Here is a 26045-nt window from a genome sequence, read left to right as displayed (position 1 = left end):
CCTTAACGAAATCTGGTATGAAAAAACGGATTAGTATCAAGAGTTTATGACATTTTTATTGAACGAGTCAACAAGATACACCGCTTTTAATTAAACGAATAGGGTTAGTGTTGAGATTTTCGACACAAAACCCACACGACTTAACTTGCCTAAGAAAGAAAAAACCAACAATCTATCTATCGTGGGCTAGTTTGGTTGACATTCCAATGCATGGGAAATTTCATTGCTTAGGAAGTGGAGAGCAAAGCGGTTGTTTGGTTAGTGAAACTTCCTCTAAAACGGGGGAAGTTGTTTACCTAGTCCCCCTAGGTAAGTAAGACTGGACTAGTAAGTAGAACTTTCCATTGAAATTCTAACTTACAACGCTCAACCAAATAAGAAATTCTTAGGAAGTTAAAACACCTGAAAATTGCAAATACAAGGGAAATATAACTTCCCCAGTGCAACCAAACATCACCGGTACTTTGCCCATTCCGTAATAAATCTTTAGAACAAGAGCAACTTTATTGAATAAATACGACAAAACGATCCAAACATTAAATATACGCGGGTTACTGCCAAAAATTTCCGACACAATTAATTGAACGAATACTTAATACGACACGTTTAATTAAACAGTCTTAGTCAATGTTGAAGTTTTCCAACCCCTTTATATTCGACGCGACGCATTAGGTAATTCTACCTAAAACCCTCGAAACTTTAGAAGCCTAGAAGGGGCTTCTTCACAGTTCACTTCTCACTTATCTTCAACAGTTTTATCCTTTCTCTCCTCCCCTCTCCTCTCCAATGGCGCCTGTTCTTAGCAGAACTATGGCATGCGCGTCTTTGGCTTCACTTCCCTCATCTTCTTCATTCGCCCTCAAAAATACCCACAACAAAGTATTGAATTTAAGCAGTAGTTTCTGCCCACGTAATAAATTGCCTAGAACTTGTCCCAAATTTAGCATTTCTAAGAAATTTCAGAGAAAATCCGATAAATTATCTGTTCGTTGTGATGCTGCTGTTTCTGAACAAGAGGCTCCTCAGGATGCCTCTGGTGAGAAGTTTGAGTATCAAGCCGAGGTGAGTTTTCGTTCGTTTTAATGTTTCTTATTGTTAGCCCTTCGATATCATTTCCCTTTAATTTATTGTTTCATTGGTTAATTGAATTGAATTGAAATGGAATGATTGAATTTTGATTATTGGGTAATTGTTGTTGCTTTGGTCCATTGGTGGAATGGTTAATTGAATTGAAATGATAGAATTTTGATTATTGGGTAATTGTTGTTGCCTTGGTCCATTGGTGGAATTCAAAACTAGAAGAATTCTGTTCAATCTGAAATTTGGTTGGAGGGAATTCAATGATTTTTTTTGTGTGTGCTCGAATAAAATCGCAGTTTTGTTTGTTTGATTGTCATTGCAGGTGAGTAGGTTGATGGATTTAATCGTACACAGCCTGTACAGCCACAAGGAAGTGTTCCTCCGAGAACTTGTTAGGTTTGGTTTCTTTTTATTTTCCAAAAGAGTGACATTAAAATCTGCATTTCTCATTTTACAACTAATGTAAAGGTGTAGAAAATGAAACCTTGAAGGTGTAAATCTGCATTTCTCATCTTACTCGTTTTGATATAGTGAATACCTACCTTGTGGTTACATTTTAGAATAAAGCAGAGGTCTAATTGGCATTACTTTAGCTGAACTTTGAATACTTTGTGCATATTTTTTGCATTTCTTCACAAATATGGAATGACTATGATCTTCCATCAGTTAACAGGATGAATAGAATAACAGTATGATGTGCTGATTGCTTTTGAATTTTCAGTAATGCGAGTGATGCATTGGACAAGCTCAGATTTTCAAGTGTTACCGACCCCTCCCTACTCGGGGAAGCTGGAAATCTTGAAATACGCATCAAACCTGATCCGGAAAATGGGACCATCACAATTAGGTATGTGTTCATTGACTTTATCCTGTTTATATGCCGCAACTGCGTTAATGATTAAATTATGAGTTTGTATTCACCATTTTACTCTTAATTATCAGGGATACTGGTATTGGAATGACAAAAGAGGAGCTTGTTGATTGTTTGGGAACTATTGCACAGAGTGGCACCTCAAAGTTCCTAAAAGCATTGAAGGTACTTGAAAGTTGAAACCTTTCTTGTGGTAAAATTGTACTTCCTCTGCTCTTATTTATATGACACAATTATTTAGTCACGTTTGCCAATGCACGATTTTAAACATTAATATCTTCAATTATGGATAAGAAAAAATTATAAAAGGTTGATATTTGAAAAATATTTATTGAGAATAATCTAACAAGACGCTTCACGACTATGCTTTTTCTTAAGTATAAATCACAAAAGGAAGTCATGAGTTTTTGTGAATAGTGTCTAAAATCCAATTGTGTCATGTAAATAAGAATGTTGGAAGTATATTTTAACTAAACTGATCTGTCTATGATGCATTTTTGCTTTTCATAATGTTCAGTTCACTATTCCAGTAATGTATGTTCATGTGCAGGAAAACCAAGATGGTGCTGACAATAGTTTAATTGGACAATTTGGTGTTGGATTTTACTCAGCGTTTCTGGTTGCAGATAGGGTACTGAGATTCTGTATACACTATTTTGTTGCTACTCACAGTATGGAGTTTACAAAGGAGACATTTTAAAACTAGAAACTTTAATTCTCATCAGGTTGTCGTGTCTACGAAAAGCCCAAGGTCTGACAAGCAGTATGTCTGGGAAGCAGTAGCTGATAGTAGCTCATATGTGATCAGGGAAGAAACTGACCCCGAGAAGATCCTGAAGCGTGGAACGGAAATCACGTTGTACCTAAGGGTATGCTTATTTTTTACTTCCTCATCCTATATGTACCATAATTTTATTAGGGGTCAAAATGCTTTCATGTTTGTGGTAATTTTAGTTTGATGTATGCATTAATTGCATTTGCTTCTGTGACTTCTGCATCTACATAAGCTAGAAGTGAATATCTGCATACACCTACACCAGATCCATTTTATTATTTAACCAACCCTGTAAAGTTGCATAATTTCATTTGTTTCTGTCTCTTTGCTTGTGGTTATTGTGAGGAAACTCAAGGGTCTTATTGCTCATCTCTATTCTAATTCTTTTTTCATTGTTCAATATCTTTTCAGCCTGATGACAAGTATGAATTCTCAGACCCCGCTAGAATTCAGAGTTTGGTGAAAAACTATTCACAATTTGTTTCTTTTCCCATCTACACATGGCAAGAAAAATCAAGAACTGTTGAGGTAACCCGTTTTTCCTTTTGCATGCTGCAATTTCCCCGCTAAATTTTCATTATGAGAAACATGTAATACAATTGCTACGTTACTACTTATTATGTTTGATTTTCAAAATAAATTGGACTCCTTGAATTGGTTTGAATATCCCCTGTAGATTTTTCTATTAGATTGGAGATTTGAGAAATAGAGATGAGGAAGAACAGAATTTGAGAAAATTGATACTTGATGCTATTAAATCATACATGAGTGTAACTTGATGCTATTAAATCATCAAATGAGGTTTACAATCCCAGACCTTCGAGTGGCTGAACAGTCGCACATACAAGCTAAACCAAAGTAGAATTCACTCAACAATTTTCTGCTTATTCCCTACCTTACTGATCATCTCTATATGTATTATCTTTGTTTTCTTTTATCTACTCAGTTGCAATTTACACGGGCTGCAATACAACATCTTTGACCATTAATATATTTAATTATTTATTAGTATAAATTATAAAAATTTAATATCAGGAAAATACACATTGAAACTAATCTAACAAGATCTCAAAGGATAGTTTATTTCTTTTATACAACTGACAAATGTCAAACAATTGACCCCATGAAGAATAAGTGAGTAGAACATAAAACACGGAGGTAGTGTATAACTATACAACTTTCTGACATCCTTTTCCCTTTAAAAGACTCCTTGCCCCCTTCCCTAAGCTAAGGACTGACTAATTTGCATAACCAAAAAGTGCACTTTTCCCTTGGGCTAGCCTATTATGTTTTTGTACATGGTGGACTAGTAGACTACCATTTGATCTTTTGAGTTGTGAAGGTTTAGCTGTTTTGGTTTTGAGTTCTCTTTTTCCACCCTTTTCCCGTTCAAACCACTATTAAATTTTTGTAAAGCCTTTTGGTAGGGATGTATATTAATTTGACTGAATAAGATTACCCCGAATCCAATATGTTTTTGTGCTTGGTTGGTTGATATGGGAAATAAATTCCCATAGGAATTTGTATTTCATTGGAATTTAAATCCCACATCAAATTCCTTCTGAACAACTCTAATTTTCAAATTCCAATGCTTTACCAATCCCCATCTTTTTGGTCAACCAAATAAGCACTTAGAGTCTGAATTTTGGTTTCAAACCCTATCTGAGTTGCTATCCTAAACTCCAAACAATCAACTTCCCCATTTTAAGCAATTGCAATCTAAATTCTGGGACAAATATTCTCCACTCAAATCTTCAATGTGGAAATCTTTTGGGTCTGTATCACAGCTGAGGCCTCCAGAAGGCTCGAAATCTAAAGATTTTTCCATTTGGGGTTTGAGGTGGCAGGTTTGGAGAAGGGTTGTAAATAAAATGGTCCATCAGATCACAGAGTGTCATAGTTTATTTTTATTTATTTTTAAATGTTGCATTAAAGTGTAAGGTTAAATTGGATTTCTTTATTCCAGGAACTTAAAGCGTTGAAAAGGAAAATAATATTGTTTTTGTTATGGCTTAGCTTAAATTTTACAAAGTTGGATTGAATTAGATTTATGGGTTCCAATAAATTGGAATTGAAACACTCACTAAACTACAATTACACCTCTACCATTTTAAACTTTAAAGTGAGTTGACTGAATTTGGTGTATGGATTGTGTCCAAAGGACATACAAAGTTACACCCCTACAATGTAAGAGTTTGATTTTAAAGATTTAATATGGTAGAACTCCCGGTGATCTTGCAGGTGGAGGAGGAAGAAGAACCAAAAGAGGGAGAAGAGAAACCAGAGGTAGATTTCATTTTATTCTTGAAGCTGTTATGTCATGTAGTGGGACTTTGCTAGTTTGCTTTAATTTTTGTTCTTCCAGGGTGAAAAGAAGAAGAAGAGTGTCACTGAGAAATACTGGGACTGGGAGTTGACCAACGAGACCAAGCCTATATGGGTGAGTGCATTCCTCTTCTTTCATTGGGCATTCATCTACAACTTACTATGGACACTTTTGCTGATAATCTGAGTGTACTAAGAGAAACCATTGGACATGATTCTATTTAATTTCATGCTATAGATGCGAAGCGCTAAAGATGTCCCAAAGGATGAGTATTATGAATTCTACAAGAAGACGTTCAGTGAATTCATGGACCCACTTACATATAATCACTTCACGACAGAGGTATGATATGTCTAGCTTTTCCTTGTTTTGTGCTTCAATTGATATGGAACAACCGTTGTTGTACTTCTTGACATGATTTGATATTATGCAGGGAGAAGTCGAGTTTCGGAGTGTGCTCTATATCCCTGGGATGGCACCAATGAATAATGAAGATGTTATAAGTCCGAAGACAAAGAACATACGGTTGTATGTCAAACGAGTATTTATTTCAGACGATTTTGATGGTGAACTGGTTTGTATTTCCCACCTGTTTCTTTGTTTCTTTCCATTTTCAGAAATCCCCCTTTGCTAACTAAGCAAGTGTGACCCTCTCGAAAACGGTACAATAAGGTGATATGGCACTTTACATCTGTAGATGTCACAGGAAGAGTGACAGTGCTATGAGTTGTATATTTGCATATTAAAGAAAACTAGCTCTTGAGCTCGTTCAAAGAACGGCCAGTTATATAGTCGTTGTTTAACGGTCTTTTAAAGTCCTAATGTTATTGGGGGTTTGTGATTTTAGTGGGAATATATGATTTAAATAATATATGGGGAATTTGAAGGTTGACAGAATATATATAAAAAAATACAAAATGATGGATGAAAGGAGGGATGGCACATGTCATTTAATTATCCATGGTTTTTCTTTTTAAATACTAGGTATAGATTCTATTTGCTGTGAATTTTTATTGTTTTAGAAAACATAAAGTGATCTAACAAGTGCAAAAGACAAGCGAGCCTGTGTTTGAGGAGGGTTTATCAACACATTTTGAAACTCCTATGCTACTGCCTACTGGGGAAAAAAGATTCAAGTTCAGGGTTGAAATGGAGTTATTGATCAGTAACTAGTTGTAGAAGGAACTATGAGTGATGGCCTTGGAGTAGAAAGTAGAAGATAGCTACTATCTAAATCAGTAAATCATCACCAGCAACCTATATTTTATACAAACATTGGGTTAGAAATGGTATAAATTGAAGGCTGAATACTTAATATGAGTGTTTAAAATTGGACATTCTGAAGAGGCTTGAGTAGTTGCTTTCTAATCTGAGTGATTAATGAAATGGTTATATCATTGTTTTGTCTCTTATATTTGATTTGTTTGATACACTTGGCAACAAGTGCCTGTTAAATAATAACTTTATTGTATATCACGTGAAAAGACTCGTAAATTCTCCAAAAGAAGTCCTTTGATGTCCTTTGTGTTGTAAACTTTTATTTCCAGTGAATCTTAAGGTCTTTCTGTGATTATGGTGCTTTATGTTCAATGCTGATCTTGAGGTTCCCTTATTCCATTAAGCCATCTTGATGACGTTCTAATTGGAATTTTAGCTTTCCCCTTCAAACATTTTGTAGTTGAATCATGAGGTGAACGTTTCTTTGTGTCTGCTGCCTGCTGTGAATCTTTTTAGTCTGCTTGACAAGATGTCTCCTTACATTGCGCTTTGCAGTTCAGAGTTCGAACTAGGCACCTTTAAATGAATTTAAGCTAGTATTTGATCTGGTCCTATCTTGTTACGGCGTTGACAGGCATATATTTTGACACTAGTTGCCTGGTCTGAGTAACTTAGGGAGGTGTATTTGCGGATTTTCAACTAAGTTTGACACTAATAGTGTAGTCTGAGTTTCAAACGTTGCTCGCAATATGTTTTGTAGAAAGAGGTGGCTCTTGAGGATAGTTTTTAAGGGTTACATGCTTCTTGGCCGTGGTTGAGTGCATATTTTCTTATCTCCATACTTCTATTTTGTTTGCAGTTCCCTCGATATTTGAGCTTTGTGAAGGGTGTGGTTGATTCTGATGATCTTCCTCTCAATGTTTCCCGAGAAATTCTTCAAGAGAGCAGAATTGTAAGGCCTGCTTCCCCAATTTTGTTTCATGTTTTTTGTTCATTCTAGCTTGTTTCTGTAAATGTTTGTAGTATTTAATTAACCTTTGGAGTTCATGTACTGTTATTGTTCTGAACTTTGTCTCGTTATGATGCAGGTAAGAATCATGAGAAAAAGACTAGTAAGAAAGACATTTGACATGGTGCAAGAATTATCAGAGAGCGAAAATAAAGAGGTTAGTTGTACTGTTGTACACAATTAGATGGTGGACAAGGGTGCATAGTGAACATGGTGCACTCAAAGAACACAAATGTTTGTGTAAAAGAACACGACTCTATGTCAAAAGAACATGATTATGTTTTCCATTTTTATATCCCATGTTCTTTTTATCATAATGTCATGTTTTTCGGGTGTACAACGTTCTCACCTTTGTTCATACTCCACAAATTACTAATTGTATGCTATCCTTTTTTTCTGCTGAAGTCTTTCTCTCAAACTGTTTGTGTGAATTTGGTTTAGGACTACAAAAAATTCTGGGAGAACTTTGGCAAGTTTCTAAAACTCGGTTGTATCGAGGACACTGGAAACCACAAACGCATCACACCTCTTTTGCGGTTCTACTCATCGAAGAGTGAGGAAGACTTGATTAGCTTAGACGATTATGTTGAAAATATGGGTGAGAAACAAAATGCTATCTACTATTTGGCAACAGACAGCCTCAAAAGTGCAAAGAGTGCACCGTTCTTAGAGAAGTTATTACAAAAGGATATTGAGGTATGTGATTGTTATGTTCTTATAATTACTTTGGTCTTTTAGGTATCCAATTTCTGGATGAACTGACTTATACAGAAATTGATTGACCTATATATATATATATATATAGTTATTCTGTTATTGTTTTGTTCTGTTTGCATTTACCGTAGATTAGCCATTAGTAATAAAATCATACTCCGTATTTAGCTTATTGGATGGAAGGTTTTTCTACTTGGTTGTATCATTATTGATTATTTATCACTTTTATGTTTGCTGAACTGGTGATCACTGTTACAGGTTCTGTTCTTAGTTGAGCCTATAGACGAGGTTGCCATCCAGAACCTGCAGACATACAAAGAGAAGAAGTTTGTTGATATCAGCAAGGAAGACCTGGAACTTGGTTAGACTTCTGTTCCAGACCTGTGTAGATTTTTGTATTGACTATTCCCTGTACTTTCTGAAGGTTATTTATTCAACATGATAAAAATTTGTCCTCAGGTGACGAGGATGAAGTAAAGGAAAGGGAGACCAAACAAGAATTCAATCTTCTGTGTGACTGGATGAAGCAACAACTTGGTGACAAGGTTTCAAAGGTTCAAGTCTCTAATCGTCTTTCCTCATCTCCTTGCGTGCTCGTTTCTGGGAAATTTGGATGGTCTGCAAACATGGAAAGGTAAGCTGGACTGTTGTTATGTTTTGAGTCTTCTTGCTTACAAGTTTGTGCAAAGTTTTGTGCTATATTGGTTTGATGATTGTATATATTGCCTCCTTCAGGTTGATGAAGGCACAGACTCTTGGAGACACTTCAAGCTTGGAGTTCATGAGGGGTCGGAGAATATTAGAGATCAATCCTGATCACCCTATTGTTAAAGACCTCTATGTAAGTTTATTCCGTCTTCTGTTCTAAAAGGGGAGCGAAATAAAATATAACAACCCCACCCCCCGGTTCTCTTATTTAGTGCTTATTGATGGAGGATATATGATGGGTTAAGGAGAGATGAAATTAGAGAGAAAGTGGGTGGGTGGGTGTCGGTCTAGCGTTAAGAGAGGATAAACTTACTAAACTAGTACTCCCTCCGTTTCGAAATAATAGAGACAATTTGACTTTTGACACTATTCACAAATTTCAATTTGACTATCATTTGCGATTTATGGGTAAGGAAAAATATAGCCATGTGAAGTCTTGTTTGATTCGTCTCGATATGTACTTTCGAAATATCTGCTTTCTATAATTTTTACGAATACAAAATCAGAGATATTAATGTCCAAATATTTACATTGGCAAACGAGAAAAGGTAAATTATCCCCATTATTTCGTAACAGAGGGAGTATGTACTCAAGGGACAGAGGGAGTAAGTAAAAGGAAAAAATAGTGACAGGTTTTTGTGCTAGTTATAACATATACGAAGTATGTTCTTGACTAATGCCCTTTTTCACCCTTCAACCCCCCCCCCCCCTCTTTTGGTTGTGTTTGGGTATGGCATGCTGAAAACTGGTGTAATCAACTTCAAAGTTAGTTTCCTGAAGCCTCGGAACAAAGTAGCTGAGGAGTGTGGTTGCTATCATGGTACCGATTGTCATTTCCATGTTGATCTTAGGTCGATGGCCTGCAAAAAAGAGAATCCTAATTTTTTGCATGACAAAAGCATTACATGTGATTTTAAGTATATTACAGATGACTAGGTGGAGAAGGGGGTTCGGGTTTACGTTGCCTATGATGATTGATGATACAGTTCATACAGTGAAACCTTTTTTTTCTTTTTTGGTAAAACTGCTGTCGATGTTGGCTAGTGGTTTATTTTATTTTTGGTGCATGCAGGCTGCCAGCAAGAATGAACCGGATAGCACCGAAGCCAAAAGAGCTGTTGACCTCTTGTATGAAACAGCTCTCGTATCGAGTGGATTCACAGTAAGTTAGGCTCTGTTTTGTTCACCTTATTTCCACTTATTTTAGGAAAAATAAAAAATATAAGTTCATGAAAAATAAGGGTCACAGTAAGTTAGGCTTTGTTCTGTTCACCTTATTCCCACTTATTTCAGGAAAAAAAAGGTTTAGAAAATATAAGTTCAGGAAAAATAAGTTGACCAAATACAATTTAGGAAATTTTGTGAAACACTACCTTTAAGTTTGGTGGTTTTGTGAATTGCTACCTTATAAAAACTTTTTTTAATTTAACTACCTTATAAGTTTGGTTTGTTTGACTAACACTACCATTTGACGTTTTTCGTTAATGTTTTCCGTCGTGTATTTCTTCTATTCTTTTCAATATCTATGTTCATTTGTCATTTTGTGCATTTGCCATATTAAATAACCGTTGTAGTGGAGTCCAAAGACGTAAAACATTAACAAAAAACGGCAAATGGTAGTGTTAGTCAAACAAACCAAACTTATAAGGTAGTAAAATATAATTTCCTTTTTAAAAGGTAGCAATTCACAAAACCACCAAACTTAAAGGTAGTGTTTAACTAAATTTCCTTCAATTTATAACTAAAACAAGTTTTGATAAGTTTTAATAAGTTCAGATAAGATAAGTAAAATAAGTGAAAATCAGGTGAATAGAACGCACCCTTACTAATACTCATACGATTGTTCAATCTGGCCTGGTATTTCATGTGATATATATATGTACGTATGTTGTTTGCAGCCCGACAGCCCAACGGACTTAGGAAACAAGATCTACGAGATGATGACAATGGCCCTTGGAGGGAGATGGGGCAGATTAGATGAAGGAGCAGAAGAATCTTCAGAGGATAATTCATCGGAATCTTCTGAAACTGCAGAAGCTTCAAATGACCAAGTGGTTGAGCCCTCTGAAGTCATAACAGAGAATGACCCATGGCAAAGTTGATGATAGCAGTCATTGTTTGTTTGGTACACTCAACATTTTTGCCTCAGAATTTTGACTTATTATTTTATGGAAGAACGGAAGTAATCGCTGGACATGGTAGAGCATGGTGCAATTCTTGTTGAGCTTTTAGGGGGAATTGGTTTTTAGTACTTTTCTTTCTCATATGAAATACTCCGTATCAAATTAGCTAGGGGTAGAGCAAATAATATTGACAAGTTATTCTTATGCATAATCCTACTTGTCTGCTTACAGAAGTGTAATGTGTGTTTTAGCAAAGAAAATGGATTTATGATGAAGCTAAGGCCCCGTTCGTTATTATTTTTATTTCGAGTTTTTTTGCTTTTTTAGAAAACTAGAAACGAAAATATGAAAAGTACAAAAATTAGGGCCCGTTCGTTATCACTGTCAGTTTCTAGTTTTTCGGTTTTGTAAGTCATATGATTTAGATTGAGTTATGAACTAAAAAGTAGTTATACTTATTGTAATCATGTTTATTTTGAAAACTGACCACAAAAAACTGGAAACACTTTTTGTGGTTTTCATATTTTCATTCTTTTTTTTGTAAAAACAATACAAAACGAGACTAGCTTTCGCGTTTTATTTTTATTTTTTTATTGTTTGTAACTCACTACTTCATTTCTATATTTTTTTTTTAATAAAACCAAATCACCTTTCCTAAAATCCTGTGCCGGTCAAAGTGCACTACTTAATAACATATGGAGAGAGTATCTAATCAAATACGTTAAACAAAGAACAAAACTTATTCCCCTGTATAAATGAGACGCTGACAATTCTAAACCTGCCTACGTGATTGTTTAGTTGCAAGACCCACCTTAAATAAAATAGAATTCACTACAAATCGATTCTAAATTTAAAATCATACTATTAAAATACGTAAAATTGTACTTTCCTCGGTAGGGTGTCAGACGGAGGGTTGCCCAATTAATCTTTCAAAGGAACAGGTGAGAAGTCTACTAAATACGCAGTTCTTGGCTGCTTGAGTAAACCATGTTCAACAAAGAACTTATAATTAGCTTGAATTTCGGGCAAAGTATATCGAGTGTCATTTTCGTAAATAAATTGTACAATTATGCAGTATGAGGATTAAATATACAATTTCTTTAATAGTACTAAAAATTATATTTCTTTTTCTTTATTTTAAAATAGCAAATATATATTAGATTGTACTTCATATTATTTTCCAACATATTTACAAAAATGTCACTCAATATAAATATTTGGTTAATCTTGAATACTTTAGGAATTATTTATCTGTCCGGATGTCATTTAACAAACCACAATTTTTTATGACACGTAATAATAGATATACCACCATATTGGCGAAGATTTTTAAACCTATAATGACGGACAGGAATGCCAATATACCATTACAAAATATGTTAAATCAATAACACAAAATTGCTGAGAAGCCTGAGAATTACCGTACAAATCAACAGGTAAAATAGAAAGCGAGAGTTACTCCTTCAAGCGCAAAACCACCCCAGAACTGCAAAATACAGCAAACGAATCGCCATGGAAGGACCTTCTTCCTCCTCCCGCAAGCGCCCTTTCATCGATGAAGATGACGATTCCAACAAAAACAAGTATTTTTTCTCTCTCTCTCTCTCTCTATATCTTTCTCTTTCTTCAATTCCAATTAATTCATCATCTCGAGCTTCCCCTTTCAATTAGTATACAATATGTCGTTAACCTAATTTGTCGAAGTTCAGTTCCGATTTCTGATTATTTTCTCCGGTTGAATCAATGTCAATTTGCGCAGGCAAAAGAGAGTGAGATTTCCGAAAAAGAAGAAGCTGAAGACAGGAGAAGCGCCTGAGCCGGTGGCAGTGAAGGATGAGGCTGAAGTGGCCGGGCCGGTTGATCTTTCAGACCCTCGTACTGCTGCGAAAGAGCGAGCGAAGCGCCGTGGTCAGATGACTACTCAACTCTTCACTGAAGATGGTGAGGTTGAGGTTGAGGTGGCTCACATTTCTGCTGCTGAAGTTCAATATCAGGTCTTCCTTCTTCTCTCTCTCAGTATTTTATGCTTAATTCCTATTATAATTTGTATGTTTAGTGATTTGATGTTGCATTTTGTCTCTTTTGGTTGAGTTTTGAGCTAGTTAGGTGCTTTGAGTTTCTAGCTTATTTGGCGCATTGCAATACTCTAACTGTGCATATAGAAGAATAATTTCTGAAAATATGGCTGCCCTGCTAAATTTTTGGTGTGAGTGAAGTAGGTAAATTGGTTAATTTAATGTGTAACAACATAGATGAACAAAGTTTTCTGTTATTTCACTTATAATTCCTAGTACTTGTGGGAACAATTTCCTGTTTAGAGTTACTTGTCCCTATATATTAAGCTGTATTCGACTTTTGTGTCAACCGCTGTTAACTTTAACCTTCGATTTCTATCACCTGTCCATGTTTGTAGTAAAATTCATTTATTGGGTACAATTTTTGGGGGGAAAATAAGCAAATTTAAGTTTAATGAGTTTCCCTCTTAGGTCACTAGTGGTTTATTATTTCGGGATGGAGACAGTATTGAAGATGTGAGTTCCAGATGTTTTGAGGTTTGGTTCTTTTGGGAAGGCTGGAAGGGGATTATGTTCCATGAGACTTAAAAGAACTTTACCTGAGCAAGATAGGCTTATATTTATGTACTTTGACTTACTGCGTTGTTACCTTTTCTTTCCCCTGCTTGTAATCTGTTGTTGGTTCCTAATACTCTTGCATTAACGGTTAGCCACTTCCTGAACCCTTTTTGTTTTGAATTTTTTCTTATCTTGGCGTCTATGTTAAAATAATTTCTCTATGTTAAAATAATTTCCGTACTTGTATCTGCTGGAGGTTGTGAGGCTTTCTTTTGTTTAGGGTAGTTGCTCTATTGTGCTGCACGTTTTTAAAGATAGGGTAATGGTTGCTTATGTTGGACATTTTCTTTTGGAAGGAGAATGAATCTTTTGTCGATGATGGTGTCCAATTGGAGCCTTTTAATTTGGAAAGAGAACGAGAAGAAGGTTACTTCGATGAAGCGGGGAATTTTGTGGAATATGTACCGGAAAAGGAAGAGAAGGTGTGCTATTTACTATTAAGCACTTGTTTTTCAGATTTTTGTAATAACGTAATGTGGCTTTTCCTGAATGCCTGTATTACTATTTGCAGGATGCATGGCTTGATAGCCTCGAAGTGTACCCAAAGCTTGCTAATAAAGTCTCCACTGTTCCAAATAGCGATGATGAAGAGCAAGAGATGTCTGCTGATGACACTGGAAAGATGAAGCGCCGTATAGCCGATGTTCTTGAGCCTGGCGAAACGGTATTATAAGCTTGCCCTTCTCTCTTTTAATTACGTATTTCTCTTTTCATTTCTTTTCTTTTCTTTTCGGTTCGTGTTTGTGTCTTCTTAAATGGGGTTTTAAAACTAGATATGTTTTTTTCTGTAATACTGTTTGAAACACAATGGATTGATCAGTCCTCAGTTTGGTCATTACAAAATTTAGCTTTCATTGGAACTCTTTGATTTTGTTCTAAGCTGCTATATCTCTATGCATCAAGCAACAACAGTTTGTTGTGTTCCGTTGACTTGATATTGTGTTAGGTCTTCTTTGGATGTAGTCTGTAAACTATGGATTGAGTAAGAAATTACAAGTACATAAGTTTATGTTGGTGGAGAATGGAGATGAAGATGATTCCATGTATCTTTGGTCCAACCAGTTAGTAGGTAGGATAGAGTAATAAACTGAGTAATTTTATAGGTTTGATCTTTGTTGAAGCCTGATGGGGAGATCTGATGGTCCATGCTTTTATGGTTGTAGATAAAGATACCCTAATTTTATGTGAAAGAGATTTGAAAAATTATGGTAAAAACATGGTAAACCTAGAAAAAATATATCTGGGGCAAGTCATCTGGCTGGTTTTGGCCCATTTACAGCTCACAATGAACATCTCTTTTATTTGGAAATTGTAGTGGTATATGATTAAAGTACCATACTCAATCCTGGGGTGCTAGTGTAGGGATTTAAGTTCAGGTTTTCCTTTATCCTGTGGTTTTTATTCCCCCTGTCAGCTTACTGTTATCATTATCATTATACTACAGTTCGTAATAATGTCAAGATCTTACTTTCAATGCTACTTTTGGTACTTTCTTAGTTTCTCCTTTACTAATTTCCGCTTGTTTACTTCGTATTTTCCACTGGTCTTTTTATGACAGCTGTTAAGGATTTTTATGTTTTTAATTTTTTTTATTGTAATCTTAACCTCTCTAAATCTCTCCCTCTTCACAATTAGCGCTGTTGCTGCTGTTTATGCGTCTGTCTTGTTTGTAATCATGTTTTGTAACTTGTGTTAAGATGGATGCCTTACTGTAATGGTGTGGATATTCGTAATAATTTTGTATGTTGCAGGTTTTACAAGCACTAAAGAGACTTAAAGGTTCAACTGACAAGAGAGTGAAGATGCCTGCAGAAAAAAAGGTTGTTTTTGACCAACTCACTGAAGATGCCATGAGGCTGATGGAAAACGGCGATTACAGTGAGCACTTCTATATTTATATTTCTGATTGTTAGCTTTTGATTAACTATCCTATGTTTTCATTTTGCACTATTTTTTAGTACCTTAATTCTTGGCATATTGTCATTGCAGATGTGTATCATGAAGAACGAGAGGTGTTTGTGCGCGAGGCAGGTTTGTATATGTAGTTTTTGCTACCAGATAGTGAATTTGGTTCATTATTTAGTTTATTTTTATTTTTATCTAGTATCTGGCTGAGGATCCTTGATTTTGCTGAACTAATGAAATTTCTGCTATGTAAATGAAATCTTTAAATTGCTTCCTTAAGCGTGATGAATTTTTAGGGCCCCCTTGTGTGAACATTTTTCAATAGTACCTGTTTTCCTGTTACATTGTGTGAAGAACATTTAGTTTGTGTGAAGTTAAATCTTAAATTGTTGATTCATGTTTTCCTGTTTTCTTTTGTACCCTCCTTTTTTCTTTGCTTCTTTGTAGTGAGTATATATAATACTCCCTCTGTCCCGGAATACTCGAAACGGGACAGAGTTGAATGCATTGTAATTGACTTATTATTTAATTAGATGGTAGTCGGTAGTGGAGTATTTTTTTTAATATAGGTAGTGGGATGCGTGTCAAACATTTAAAGGGGTAGGGGGTGGGTGTGGGGGTAGTGGAAAATTTTAATGTTTCTATTGGAATATGGATGTAGGTGGGTCCTTGGGTAAGTGTGAAATTGATATAATATTAACAAAATTTTCCATTTTTAGAAACGTTGCAAGTAATCCGGGATGGCCTTATAAGGAAAGCGTTTCGAGTATTGCGGGACGAACGGAGTATGCACATTAGCGTTTCTGTCTACTTGTCTAGCTTTTCCTTTCCACTTTTCTATTTCCTTGAGGCGAGGGAGTGTTTGGGCGTGAAATGGCACTACTTAGAGCACTTCCGTCAGCGTACTTAAAATTGGCTCGCGAAGAAAAATCCGCGAGGGAAAAGAAGATCACGGATCACATCAATGAGGAGGTGAAGAATGGCGCATGAGCAAAACAAGAAATACTCGAGCGATATTCTTTTTCTCCATTTGGCTCGCTAGAAATGAAGGGGCCCACAATGAATTTTATTCTTTGAAAGTGACAACCTTTCACTCACAAATGTTACCGTTTTCCCACTAAGACCGTATGAACTTGCTATAAGAGGCGCAAAATGTTTAGAGAGTCGCTGGAGAAGGATGTCCCCAGAAATCATTTTGTGGGCTGCTAGTTATGGAGAAGCTGCTAAGATATGCGCAAGTGGGAATAGTAATGCAGACCAAATTCCTACCACTCACAAGATATTCCGCATAATTCAGAAAACAAAAAGAACTTCACATGTGAGCATTGTTGGAAGATGCTTACAGATGACCCGACCCAAAGTGGAGGTTGATGATGAGGTGGGGTATGTCAAAGAAAGAGAGAGAAGCATACGATGCCAGTCTAGCAGCTTCTATTGAAGATAGTGAAAGAAGTGGTAAAAGAACTAGACTTGATGATGATGGTTATCAGGATTGCAAAAATCGTATGCACTTTCAAAGCATAAAATTAAAGCGAGATGGTGTAAAAAAAAACTAAGGCCAGAAGAAAAGGCAAAGGGGAACCATCATCAGAGGCAATTTCGTCTTTTGGAAATCATTTGCAAGCTAGCACTGAAATTAGGACTCAAGAGCACCAACTAAATTTAAGGAAAATTTTATTCGATGAATCAAGGGAAACGAGGAGGATAAAATAGCTTGAAATAGAGGAGAAGAAATCTCAACCGGAAGAGCTAAAGATAAAATATAATTTCTTGCAATCTTTGATGACGAAAGAATATGTAGTTCCTAATGAGGAAAAAACAAAGGATAGATTGATTATGGAGCTTTTTTTTTAGTGCTAATTAGTTTCTAATTAGCATAGTGTTTAATGTTAGTTTATTTCATGTGTTTAAATTTTATGTCACAAACTTGTTTGAATTAATTTTCAATAAGCTTGTATTAATTCGTGTTGTGCCTTTGAACTTGTATTAGTTCGTGTTATGTCTTTAACCTTGTATTTCTTTGTGTTATGTAATACATTATTTTCCATGACAAGTTATATTTTACACGTTATTATATTCTAAGAAAATATGTTATCTAACAAACAATTGTCCTGTCTACGAAAATCCAATAAAATATTGTCAAGAAATTCACGTAATCTTATCAACAAATCGAAAATCTTAGAAAATATAAGAACATTCAGTAAAATCTTATCAAGAAATCTGAAACTCTTATCAACAAATCGGAAATCTTAGAAAATCTAAGAAAATAAATTAACATCTTATCATGTAACCCATATAATATTATCAACAAATCTGAAATCTAAGAAAATAAAATAAAATCTTATCATGTAATCCATATAATCTTATTAACAAATCGGAAATCTAAGAAAATGATAGAAAATCTAAGAAAATCCAATACAATTTTATCACGTACTCAATATAATCTTATCAACATTCCTTTTTAAATACACACATTCTCAAACTCACTTCTCATTCTTACACTCATTTCTCACACTCATTTCTCACACTCACTTCTCATTCTCACACTCATTTCTCACACTCACTTCCCATTCTCACACTCGTTTCTCACACTCACTTCTCATTATCACATTCTATTCAATCTCACAAAAAGTGTTATTTGAAAAAAGTTCAAGTTCAGAATCTTCATATGTAAATCCATATGAGAAATTGATCGAATGGTTGACGATTTTGTCACTCATCATTTACCAAACACATTCTTTGCCCGAAGTCCTGGACTTCGAAATGTGAATGATGACATTCCGATTCCAGCACGTAGAAACCGTGAAAAAGGGGCATAACCGCTTGTTTAATGATTACTTTGCGGTTAATCCAGTATATTTAGACAAGTAGTTTCGTCGAAGGTTTCGAATGAGAAGACCTTTGTTTTTCCATATCATGAACAAAGTGGTTGAAAATGATGTTTATTGCAACACAGAAGAAACGCTGCCGGAAAACTAGGGTTATCAGGATTGCAAAAATGCACTTCAGCTATCAGAATGTTATCGTATGGTTTGGCTCAAGACGCAATTGATGAATATCTACGAATGGGTAAACAACTTCAAGAAAATCATTATTACATTTAACTCAAGGGGTAATCAAGCATTTTGAAGAGGATTACCCATGGTATAAAAACTCGGCCGAGTTAACTCGGATCGCCCGAGTTAACTCGGATTTCAAAGTTGGCGATACGATATTTGTCGAGTTATCTCGCTGTTTTCAAATACGGCGATTTTTAGCCCGATTCGACCGTTTACGTACTAGAATCGGCCGATTCAACCGTTCCCACAAAAAAATCGCCCGAGTTAAACATTATTAACTCTGCTTTCCGGCGAGGCTTCCGAGTTCTCCATGAAAGTCGACTTTGAGTTTTGAGCTCTCCATGAAAGTGACTGCATTCAAATCGTGTTGGTTTTGCATTTTTCAAGGGGTAAATTTTTTGGGGTGGTGGGGTGTAGCTTGTAGGACAGTTATAGGCTAGCTTTACTAATTTACTTACTGGTTTGTAGGAGTAGGACAGCTGTATGACACTCATATGTTATTCCTGCATTATTTACTCTATAAAATATAAGGTAATATAATTTAATGTATTTTTTTTTACTTTTAACCTCTGAATGACCCCTCCATACAATTAAAAAATGGAACTTTTTTCTCCAGAATCACGTGATGGTGCTTGTGTAAGGAATTAAATTTTTTTTTCTAAACTTTTAAATCATGACATCTAACTTTTTCCATGTACCAAATTAAGGTACTACTGTAGCCTAGTAGTCCGTATATACTTTCATTAGGCAACCAAAGGGAATACTACTATTCTATTAATCTCTATTACCTATAAAAATCATTAAATCAAATTCCTACCGCGACAACCGCAACACGGTCTGCGATGAACGCATCAGTTCCGCATTACCGCGACACTGCGACCATTTCCGCAACCGCGATCGAGACCGAGTTTTCAACCTATGAGATTACCTAAGGAGTCCTAGAAATGAAGACTTAAGAAGGATCCTTTATCAAAATGAAATGCGCGGATTTCCTAGCATGATCTCTAGTATTGATGATTGTATGCACCGGGAATGGAAGAACTGCCCAACCGCATGGAGAGGTCAATACCAAGGATGCAGCGGGAAAGCTACCCTAATTCTTGAAGCTGTTGCAGATCTAGATCTATAAATTTGGCATTCATTTTTTTTGGTATTCTTGGTTCATGTAATGACCTTAATGTTCTGCATTGTTCTCCTATTTTTGATGATGTTTTGCAAGGTAAGACACCTCTTATAAATTTTTAGGTGAATGGGCATGAATACAACATGGGGTACTGGTAGACCTGTCAAAAATCGACCCGACCCGAAAACCGACCCGAACCCGACCCGAAAATACTGGGTCCTGAACAAGATTTTGCGACCCGTAACCCGATTTTATCCGAACCCGAGCAACCCGAAAAGTAATGGGTCAAAACCCGACCGAACCCGTTTTGGACCCGACCGATTGAAAATCGTTGTATTTATAGTAATAAATGCGATTATGAGAAAATTTAAGCATAATAAACACGCTATTTTTTACTATTATTGTGTGTAATATGATTTTAATTTGAATTATACGCCATTTTACGGTTGAATTTGACTAATATAAACTTATGTAGGAAAATTTGTTAATTTGTGCCCATATTTTGTATATTTATCACCTAAATTAATGAAAATATAATGCGCGTTTTAAAATCTCTCAACCCGTTGGGTCAACCCGAACCCGAAAGTTCTGGGTCTTGAACAAGCATTTGTAAACCCGAACCCGAAAGTGACCGACCCGATCTAACCCGAACCTGAAAATAATTTTTTACAACCCGACCCGACCGACCCGTTTGACAGGTCTAGGTACTGGCGTACTGCCTCACAGATGGTATTTATCCAAATTGGGCTACGTTCATTCAAGGTTTTTCTCGTTCCCAACTTGAAACGGGAAAGTTGTTTGCTGATAGACAAGCGCATGCTCTTAAGGATGTTGAACGTGTCTTCGGTGTTTTGCAAGCAAGATTCGCCATGTACGACAACCATCTCTTGCTTACGATGAAGATATATTAGGCAACATAATGAAGGCTTGTATCATCTTACACTACATGATAGTTGAGGATGAACGAGATACGTATGTCCGAGTTGATGTGTTACGAATGTATTATAAAGAAGACCTTTCGAGCTTACTGCAACAGTGAATAGTGGTGAACCTTTTGAGTTACAGACTCAACCCATCAACATTAACGCATACTTGGGAGAAGAACAACTTTGCGTAGCAGTTAAACTCATCATTCTTTGAAAGAGGATTTAATTGAGCACATCTGACAAAAATATGGAGGCAATAATCATTAAACTCGTGTCTGGAAGAAGATTGGTCATTTTAGTGATTGTGTTTGATTTATCGTATTTTAAATTTTTGTATGATGTGTTTGACGTACTTTATTTTGGCTTTATGATGTTTTAGTCTTTGGCATAATGTGTTTAGTTGTTGTAATGTTCTAGTTATCTGAAACTTGTGATGTTTTAGTCCATCTATTTTGTATTTTATTCAATTATTTCCCTTTATGTTATTTACATTTAGTAAAATATTTTCAATTAAATTTAAAGTATTAAAAATATATAAATATCGAAATATATATAAAAAATAACTTAATTAAAAAGTTTACCGTAAATAAAATAATTTATCTTGATTAATTGTTAGAATTCATTAAGTTATTAATATAATTGAGTAAAATACAAAATAGATGGAGTATGTGAGAGATTGAAAGTGTGTTGGGATATAGTGAATAGTAAAAGTAAGAGTGGTGAACTTTTTTTTTATTAGTTAAGTGGCCGGAGCCGCGGGATGTATTTTTGGTCAATTTTTTTTTTTTTTTTGTGAGGAAAGTGATGTGGAGGTGTAAGAAAGTGGTAGAGAGATAGTGGTGATTTTTGTTTCCCCTCATTGGTGAGAGTGGTCTTAAATCGCTTCCTTTTCCTCTTGGGCCGTCTGTGTGCGCATGACAAATTGCTATTGGTTCTTTTGAGGGTACTCCATTCAGTGTGCCACACATCTGTTTAGGGTGGAAATGGAAGAATAAAAAATGGGATGTATGTATACTTGTATAGGGAAAATATGTTTCCATATTTTAAATGTTACATGTACTACATGTTTCCATATTTTTTATACTACGTAGTATAACTATGTGTAAGACTGTAACTATGTGAACATTTGAGTAGCATGTGACAGTTCCTTTTTCTTTTCTATAGAAGGATACGAGGCCCTTGCTCGAGCAAGAAATAATGATGTATCAGGAATTGAGGATGATGGACTTGACATGTTTGCTGATGAAGACAATAATGTGGCTGCAAACTCCGAACCGAATAATGACACCTCTACCCCTAGTGTAGGCACAAGTACTCAGCTGGCTGTGGAAAATGGAAGCCAAGATTCAGGAAGTACGGTCAATGCCATCTGATCAATTGCTTTATGCTTTGGATATTTAAGAGGAATAAAATCACAATATTCATTAGTCACTCGTGATTTTCTTATTATTTATTTATTATTAGGTACTTGGGCTGGGCAAAGTGATTATGTATATGATGAAGCATCTGGGTACGTTCTTACTCCTTGTTAATGTTATTTCCTGTTAACCTTCTTTTTTGTCCGTCTTTACTGTTTGAACTTGTCTTGAGATTACATTTGAGTGCCTGATGACGTGTATGTTACATGTATACTTCCGCATCTTTGGTGTATCATTTTAATCTGTGAAGTTCTTTAGTGCAATGTGCGAGCTTCAGCATAACAGAACTTCCATTCATGGAGCTTGTCATTTAAACACAAAAGTAACAATCAATGACGAATCTTGATTCTCCATTGTTTGCAAGTTCTTTTTACCTTTAATCGATCGAGATTAGCGTAGAGGATTTTTATATTCTGTTGATGGGGCAAGAAAGAGGCAACTGACTCCTTAGATTTCTAAGGGTGGGGTGTTGTTAGGAAAGTGAAAGTAAAGCTAAAAGAGATAAGATTAGCCTGATGTCAGTAGAACGGTTTTGAAAGTTTGGATACATCAACTGGTAACCTTGACTTTCTTTCCATCTAACAGATAGGTAAGACCAGATGAAGGACCCTGTCCCATCTTTTGTCTGGTTCATCTCTTTGAACCATGCATCTTTTTTCAAGGTTTGGCATTTATGTTCGCTTTTTCATCTCAATATTGACAGTAAAATTTTCTGCATCAGTTGCACAAACTGATAGTCCAAGTGCACGGTCAAATGCCTTTATTTGCAATTCTTATCTTTTGTTTTCATAAAGGGAGAAGGGAGTGACTCTTCTGCAACCAGTGAACAGGGAGTATATACATTGGTGAAGGTTCCCTGGGATTTTGTTCAAGAGAGATTTCATAACTACAGGATCATGTTTTGATCATTAGATATTAGATCTAGTTTAAAGGAGACGTTAGAGCTAGGCCTGATGAGCTTTTAATGTATGCAAACCAGGGGGAGCAGTTCTTGTATGAGGTGTTGATAAGTTGATCAGAAACAAGGGGAAAGAAGAAGAGCAGAGTGTGGACACTATGGAGTGAGTTTGTCCTGATTGATTTTAGGGATGCACCATTAACCTTGGCAAACAGAGATATTGGGTCTTGGGACATGAAACTTGTTCAAAACCGACTTATTTGGTTCAGGTTCAGGTCGAGTTTGGTTCTGGTTGATTTTTTTACTGGTCTAATTAATATTAATAGTTCTGAATAAGGTTACCGTTAAACAAAGAATGACAGTAACCTCCAAAATATACAGCTAAAAACATTGAGGTAGAAAATTAAGACCGGGATCGTCAGGAAGAGAGATACTGGGCAGAAGGTTTAAGAGAAAACAATAACATGGAGAACGGGGATGTCCTACCTAGAGTCTATTGCAGTAATTCAAGGTAGCCATAGATGCATAATTCATATGGAAAGGGACATTGTCATTTGTCAGTTATGGAAGGAAATTTTCTTTGATGAAAAACAAGTAGATGAATGGCATGCAAGGATTTAGGAAACACATGCGAGGATTGACTAGGCAGGTAGCAAATGGCCAGAAGGTTATGGAAATGTGAAGAAGGGGACTTCCTAACTAGATTCTATTGCAAGAATAGGTTTGCCACAAGGTCCTATGTAAGGCCATGTCCTCAATAAGATCTTGTCAAAATATGTTTTCTTTGGTGAATAACAAGTAGGATGTAATTGATGTTTTACGAACCTTGGTAAAATTAACTTGTGTCAGATACTTATTGTATATTTGCTAGATTCTTAAAACTGCTACAATTCTTGGCAGCTCTGTATTGGAAACCAACATCTTCAGAAAGTATGTTATATGGTAAATGGAAACTACAAAATGGCTTAAAGCTGAAATATGCAGTGTTGTGTGCGCAAAGTTAATAAATCGTTACTGAAGTTATGGCGTGTAGTAACTAGTAAGTTATTTTAGGGGTCAAACTGCCTGGACTCTTGGAGGTTCTTTTAGTGTGCTTCATCTGGCTTTGGATGCTGCTGATGGATGACATGGTTATCTAGGATTCCACAACATTATGATATCTTGGGTTTTGGAAGTTGTCGACCAAATTGATGTTTGATAATGCTAATGTATTTTTATTTTGATATGACGATGTGTTAAAAGTGTTTTGCGTTGCTGGTGTAATGGGCTTGCGTGCAATGATGGGTGCTTGGTTGTGCTTTATCTTAATCAGTTCACTCTTGTTCTGTTAATTAACCTTTCCTCACACATTTTGCTTAGCTCTATCCGCTAAATAATTCATCTGATAATGTGTTTCTATTAACAGATACTATTACAGTAGCAGCCTAGGATACTACTATGATCCCTCTACCGCATTGTTTTGCTCTGCATCATCAGGACAATGGTAAATCTCATTCTTCACTTTCAGTTCTTTTCGTAGTTTTTTCTTTTAGCTTGGTTATTTTTTTGGTTAAGATTCTTATCCAGGAAAGTTAATTGTATAAATAGGTCAAAAACTTATCATTAGTAATGTAAATGAGAAAGTTGATGGTATACTTTTGAACTTATTCCATAGTTGATAGATTAGTCATTTCATAATTACTTACAGTTACATCCCAATTTGAAAGGGAAGAAGCAGAACGCGGTTTTGGCATTGCTAGATGGGTAATTGTTTGTAGAATCATATTGAAGTGTCTTTTTGCCCTTACGTGAGCGACTCATGGAGATAGCACCTTGGTCTGTGTAGCCGACTTCATCTTTTTGAAATTAAGGCTTTGGTATTGTTGTTTGTTCTTGGTGGTGGTGGTGGGGAGATGGGTTCAGTAACCTTAGGAATTATAAGCACTTATCAAATTGTTTTTGACCAACTTTCAATTTTCTTTGTGTATGACACGTTGAACTTCCGCACAGGTACAAATACAATGAGGCTACTGGCACTTACGACGAAGTTCAGTCTGAGACTGAAGCACCATCAGTGGCTAGCTGATGACCTCGATTTTGCTTTGGTGGTTGGAACAACAAACCATTGTGGCTCATCATACCCTTGAAGTTGATTGTAGGCTTTGTAGCCTTACAGGTACATGTACAAATGAAAAAGCTGTCTTATATGTGGAAGTTGAACCAAAGAATCAGATGTTGAGTTGCTACTTCTCTGGTTAGTTTCACGTGAAGTAGAGTTTAGAGTAGGATACTATTTATTTTGACAAGATGTATATTATTCTGTTTCAGCTCTTATGATCATTTGTCAAACACCACTTTTATCCTGTACTATCACTTACTCATAGACTAGCTAGCGTCTAAATTCAGTTCCTGGAGGACTGCATCAAGCTGAGTTCCCAAACATTTGATGCAAAAAAGTTTGATGTTCTTGAACAGGAAGAACCAATGGAATCCGTGGCTGTAGAAAACCCAAAGCTTGTAAACCCAAAACTCACTCATGCAGGAATTTAGTTTCTTATTCCAGATATCCCATGTAGCTTTTTGGCATGGATAAGAAAAATCACAAATTCGTTAATTTGTTTGATACATGAAATGACATAAGTTTTTGTGGATCTCTTTCAGGTTTTTTCCGGCACTTAAAGTTTCCATGTTCGCCTGCCCCCCTAGTGGATCCAGGGGCGAAGCCAGACTCGGTTATCAAGGGGGACCGAACACTAATTAAGCAAGTAGGCTTAGCCCCTTAGGGGGGCCAGTCCAATAGAAAACTATCTAAGGTTAACTCGTTAGTCTTTTATTTAATAGGTGTGGTTGGGCCTTCAGGGGGGCCATGGCCTACCTAGGCCTCACTATGCTTCGCCCCTGAGTGAATCAGTGATGCAATGTTATTGGAAAGGAGGAGGAAGTACTCGGTATGTTTCAGAGCTGTGTCAATGAAATATGCATATGATACGGAGCCACTTCTGAATAAGCAATCACATTTACATGCAACATCAACAGACACAACCTATCAAAACAAGCAGTTAGCTTTGATTTCTTTGATAGACCACTCGACAACTGATGTAACATGGAGTAATGCGAATAGATAGCAGTAACCCCAGTCCTCAAAGACCTACTACGACAAAGACAGTACTCCCTCCACTGACCTTAACATACATGAAAACATGAGGGCCTATATTAGATATGTATTACTCCATACAGAATACATATCAACCTACAAAATGACAAAATAGGGAAAAGGCAA

General features: G+C 36.0%; 2 protein-coding genes across 2 annotated transcripts; both read left to right on the top strand.

The window, feature by feature from the left end:
- The first annotated feature begins 681 nt into the window (after nt 1-681).
- Nucleotides 682-11099, top strand: LOC110799194 (heat shock protein 90-5, chloroplastic). Its single transcript, XM_022004415.2, has 19 exons — nt 682-1062; nt 1403-1476; nt 1802-1927; nt 2023-2116; nt 2502-2582; nt 2677-2820; nt 3138-3254; nt 4968-5012; nt 5092-5166; nt 5290-5394; nt 5486-5626; nt 7130-7222; nt 7359-7436; nt 7721-7975; nt 8252-8354; nt 8453-8627; nt 8729-8834; nt 9774-9863; nt 10600-11099. Exons 1-19 carry the CDS (start codon nt 787-789, stop codon nt 10801-10803), a joined length of 2382 nt encoding a protein of 793 aa, XP_021860107.1. The 5' UTR covers nt 682-786; the 3' UTR covers nt 10804-11099.
- A 1099-nt stretch (nt 11100-12198) lies between these two features.
- On the top strand, nt 12199-25142 carry LOC110799182 (uncharacterized). Its single transcript, XM_022004398.2, has 10 exons — nt 12199-12407; nt 12584-12818; nt 13754-13879; nt 13969-14121; nt 15209-15335; nt 15447-15488; nt 21635-21823; nt 21935-21980; nt 24192-24269; nt 24776-25142. Exons 1-10 carry the CDS (start codon nt 12337-12339, stop codon nt 24849-24851), a joined length of 1143 nt encoding a protein of 380 aa, XP_021860090.1. The 5' UTR covers nt 12199-12336; the 3' UTR covers nt 24852-25142.
- The last annotated feature ends 903 nt before the right edge of the window (nt 25143-26045 follow it).

Source organism: Spinacia oleracea, chromosome 4 (assembly GCF_020520425.1).
Source record: "Spinacia oleracea cultivar Varoflay chromosome 4, BTI_SOV_V1, whole genome shotgun sequence".
In the NCBI taxonomy this organism is placed as follows: domain Eukaryota; kingdom Viridiplantae; phylum Streptophyta; class Magnoliopsida; order Caryophyllales; family Amaranthaceae; genus Spinacia; species Spinacia oleracea.
Note: the sequence above shows the minus strand (reverse complement) of the source record. Positions and strands in the feature narration are given on the sequence as shown.

What these genes read in the sequence shown, in the direction of transcription:
- LOC110799194 (XM_022004415.2), top strand. Translation starts at nt 787, where the DNA reads ATGGCGCCTGTTCTTAGCAGAACTATGGCATGCGCGTCTTTGGCTTCA. An exon ending in AGGGAGAAGAGAAACCAGAG is followed by an intron (nt 5,013 to 5,091) that starts GTAGATTTCATT and finishes TTGTTCTTCCAG; the next exon opens with GGTGAAAAGAAGAAGAAGAG. An exon ending in ACGAGACCAAGCCTATATGG is followed by an intron (nt 5,167 to 5,289) that starts GTGAGTGCATTC and finishes TTCATGCTATAG; the next exon opens with ATGCGAAGCGCTAAAGATGT.
- LOC110799182 (XM_022004398.2), top strand. Translation starts at nt 12,337, where the DNA reads ATGGAAGGACCTTCTTCCTCCTCCCGCAAGCGCCCTTTCATCGATGAA. An exon ending in TACCGGAAAAGGAAGAGAAG is followed by an intron (nt 13,880 to 13,968) that starts GTGTGCTATTTA and finishes TACTATTTGCAG; the next exon opens with GATGCATGGCTTGATAGCCT. An exon ending in TTCTTGAGCCTGGCGAAACG is followed by an intron (nt 14,122 to 15,208) that starts GTATTATAAGCT and finishes TGTATGTTGCAG; the next exon opens with GTTTTACAAGCACTAAAGAG.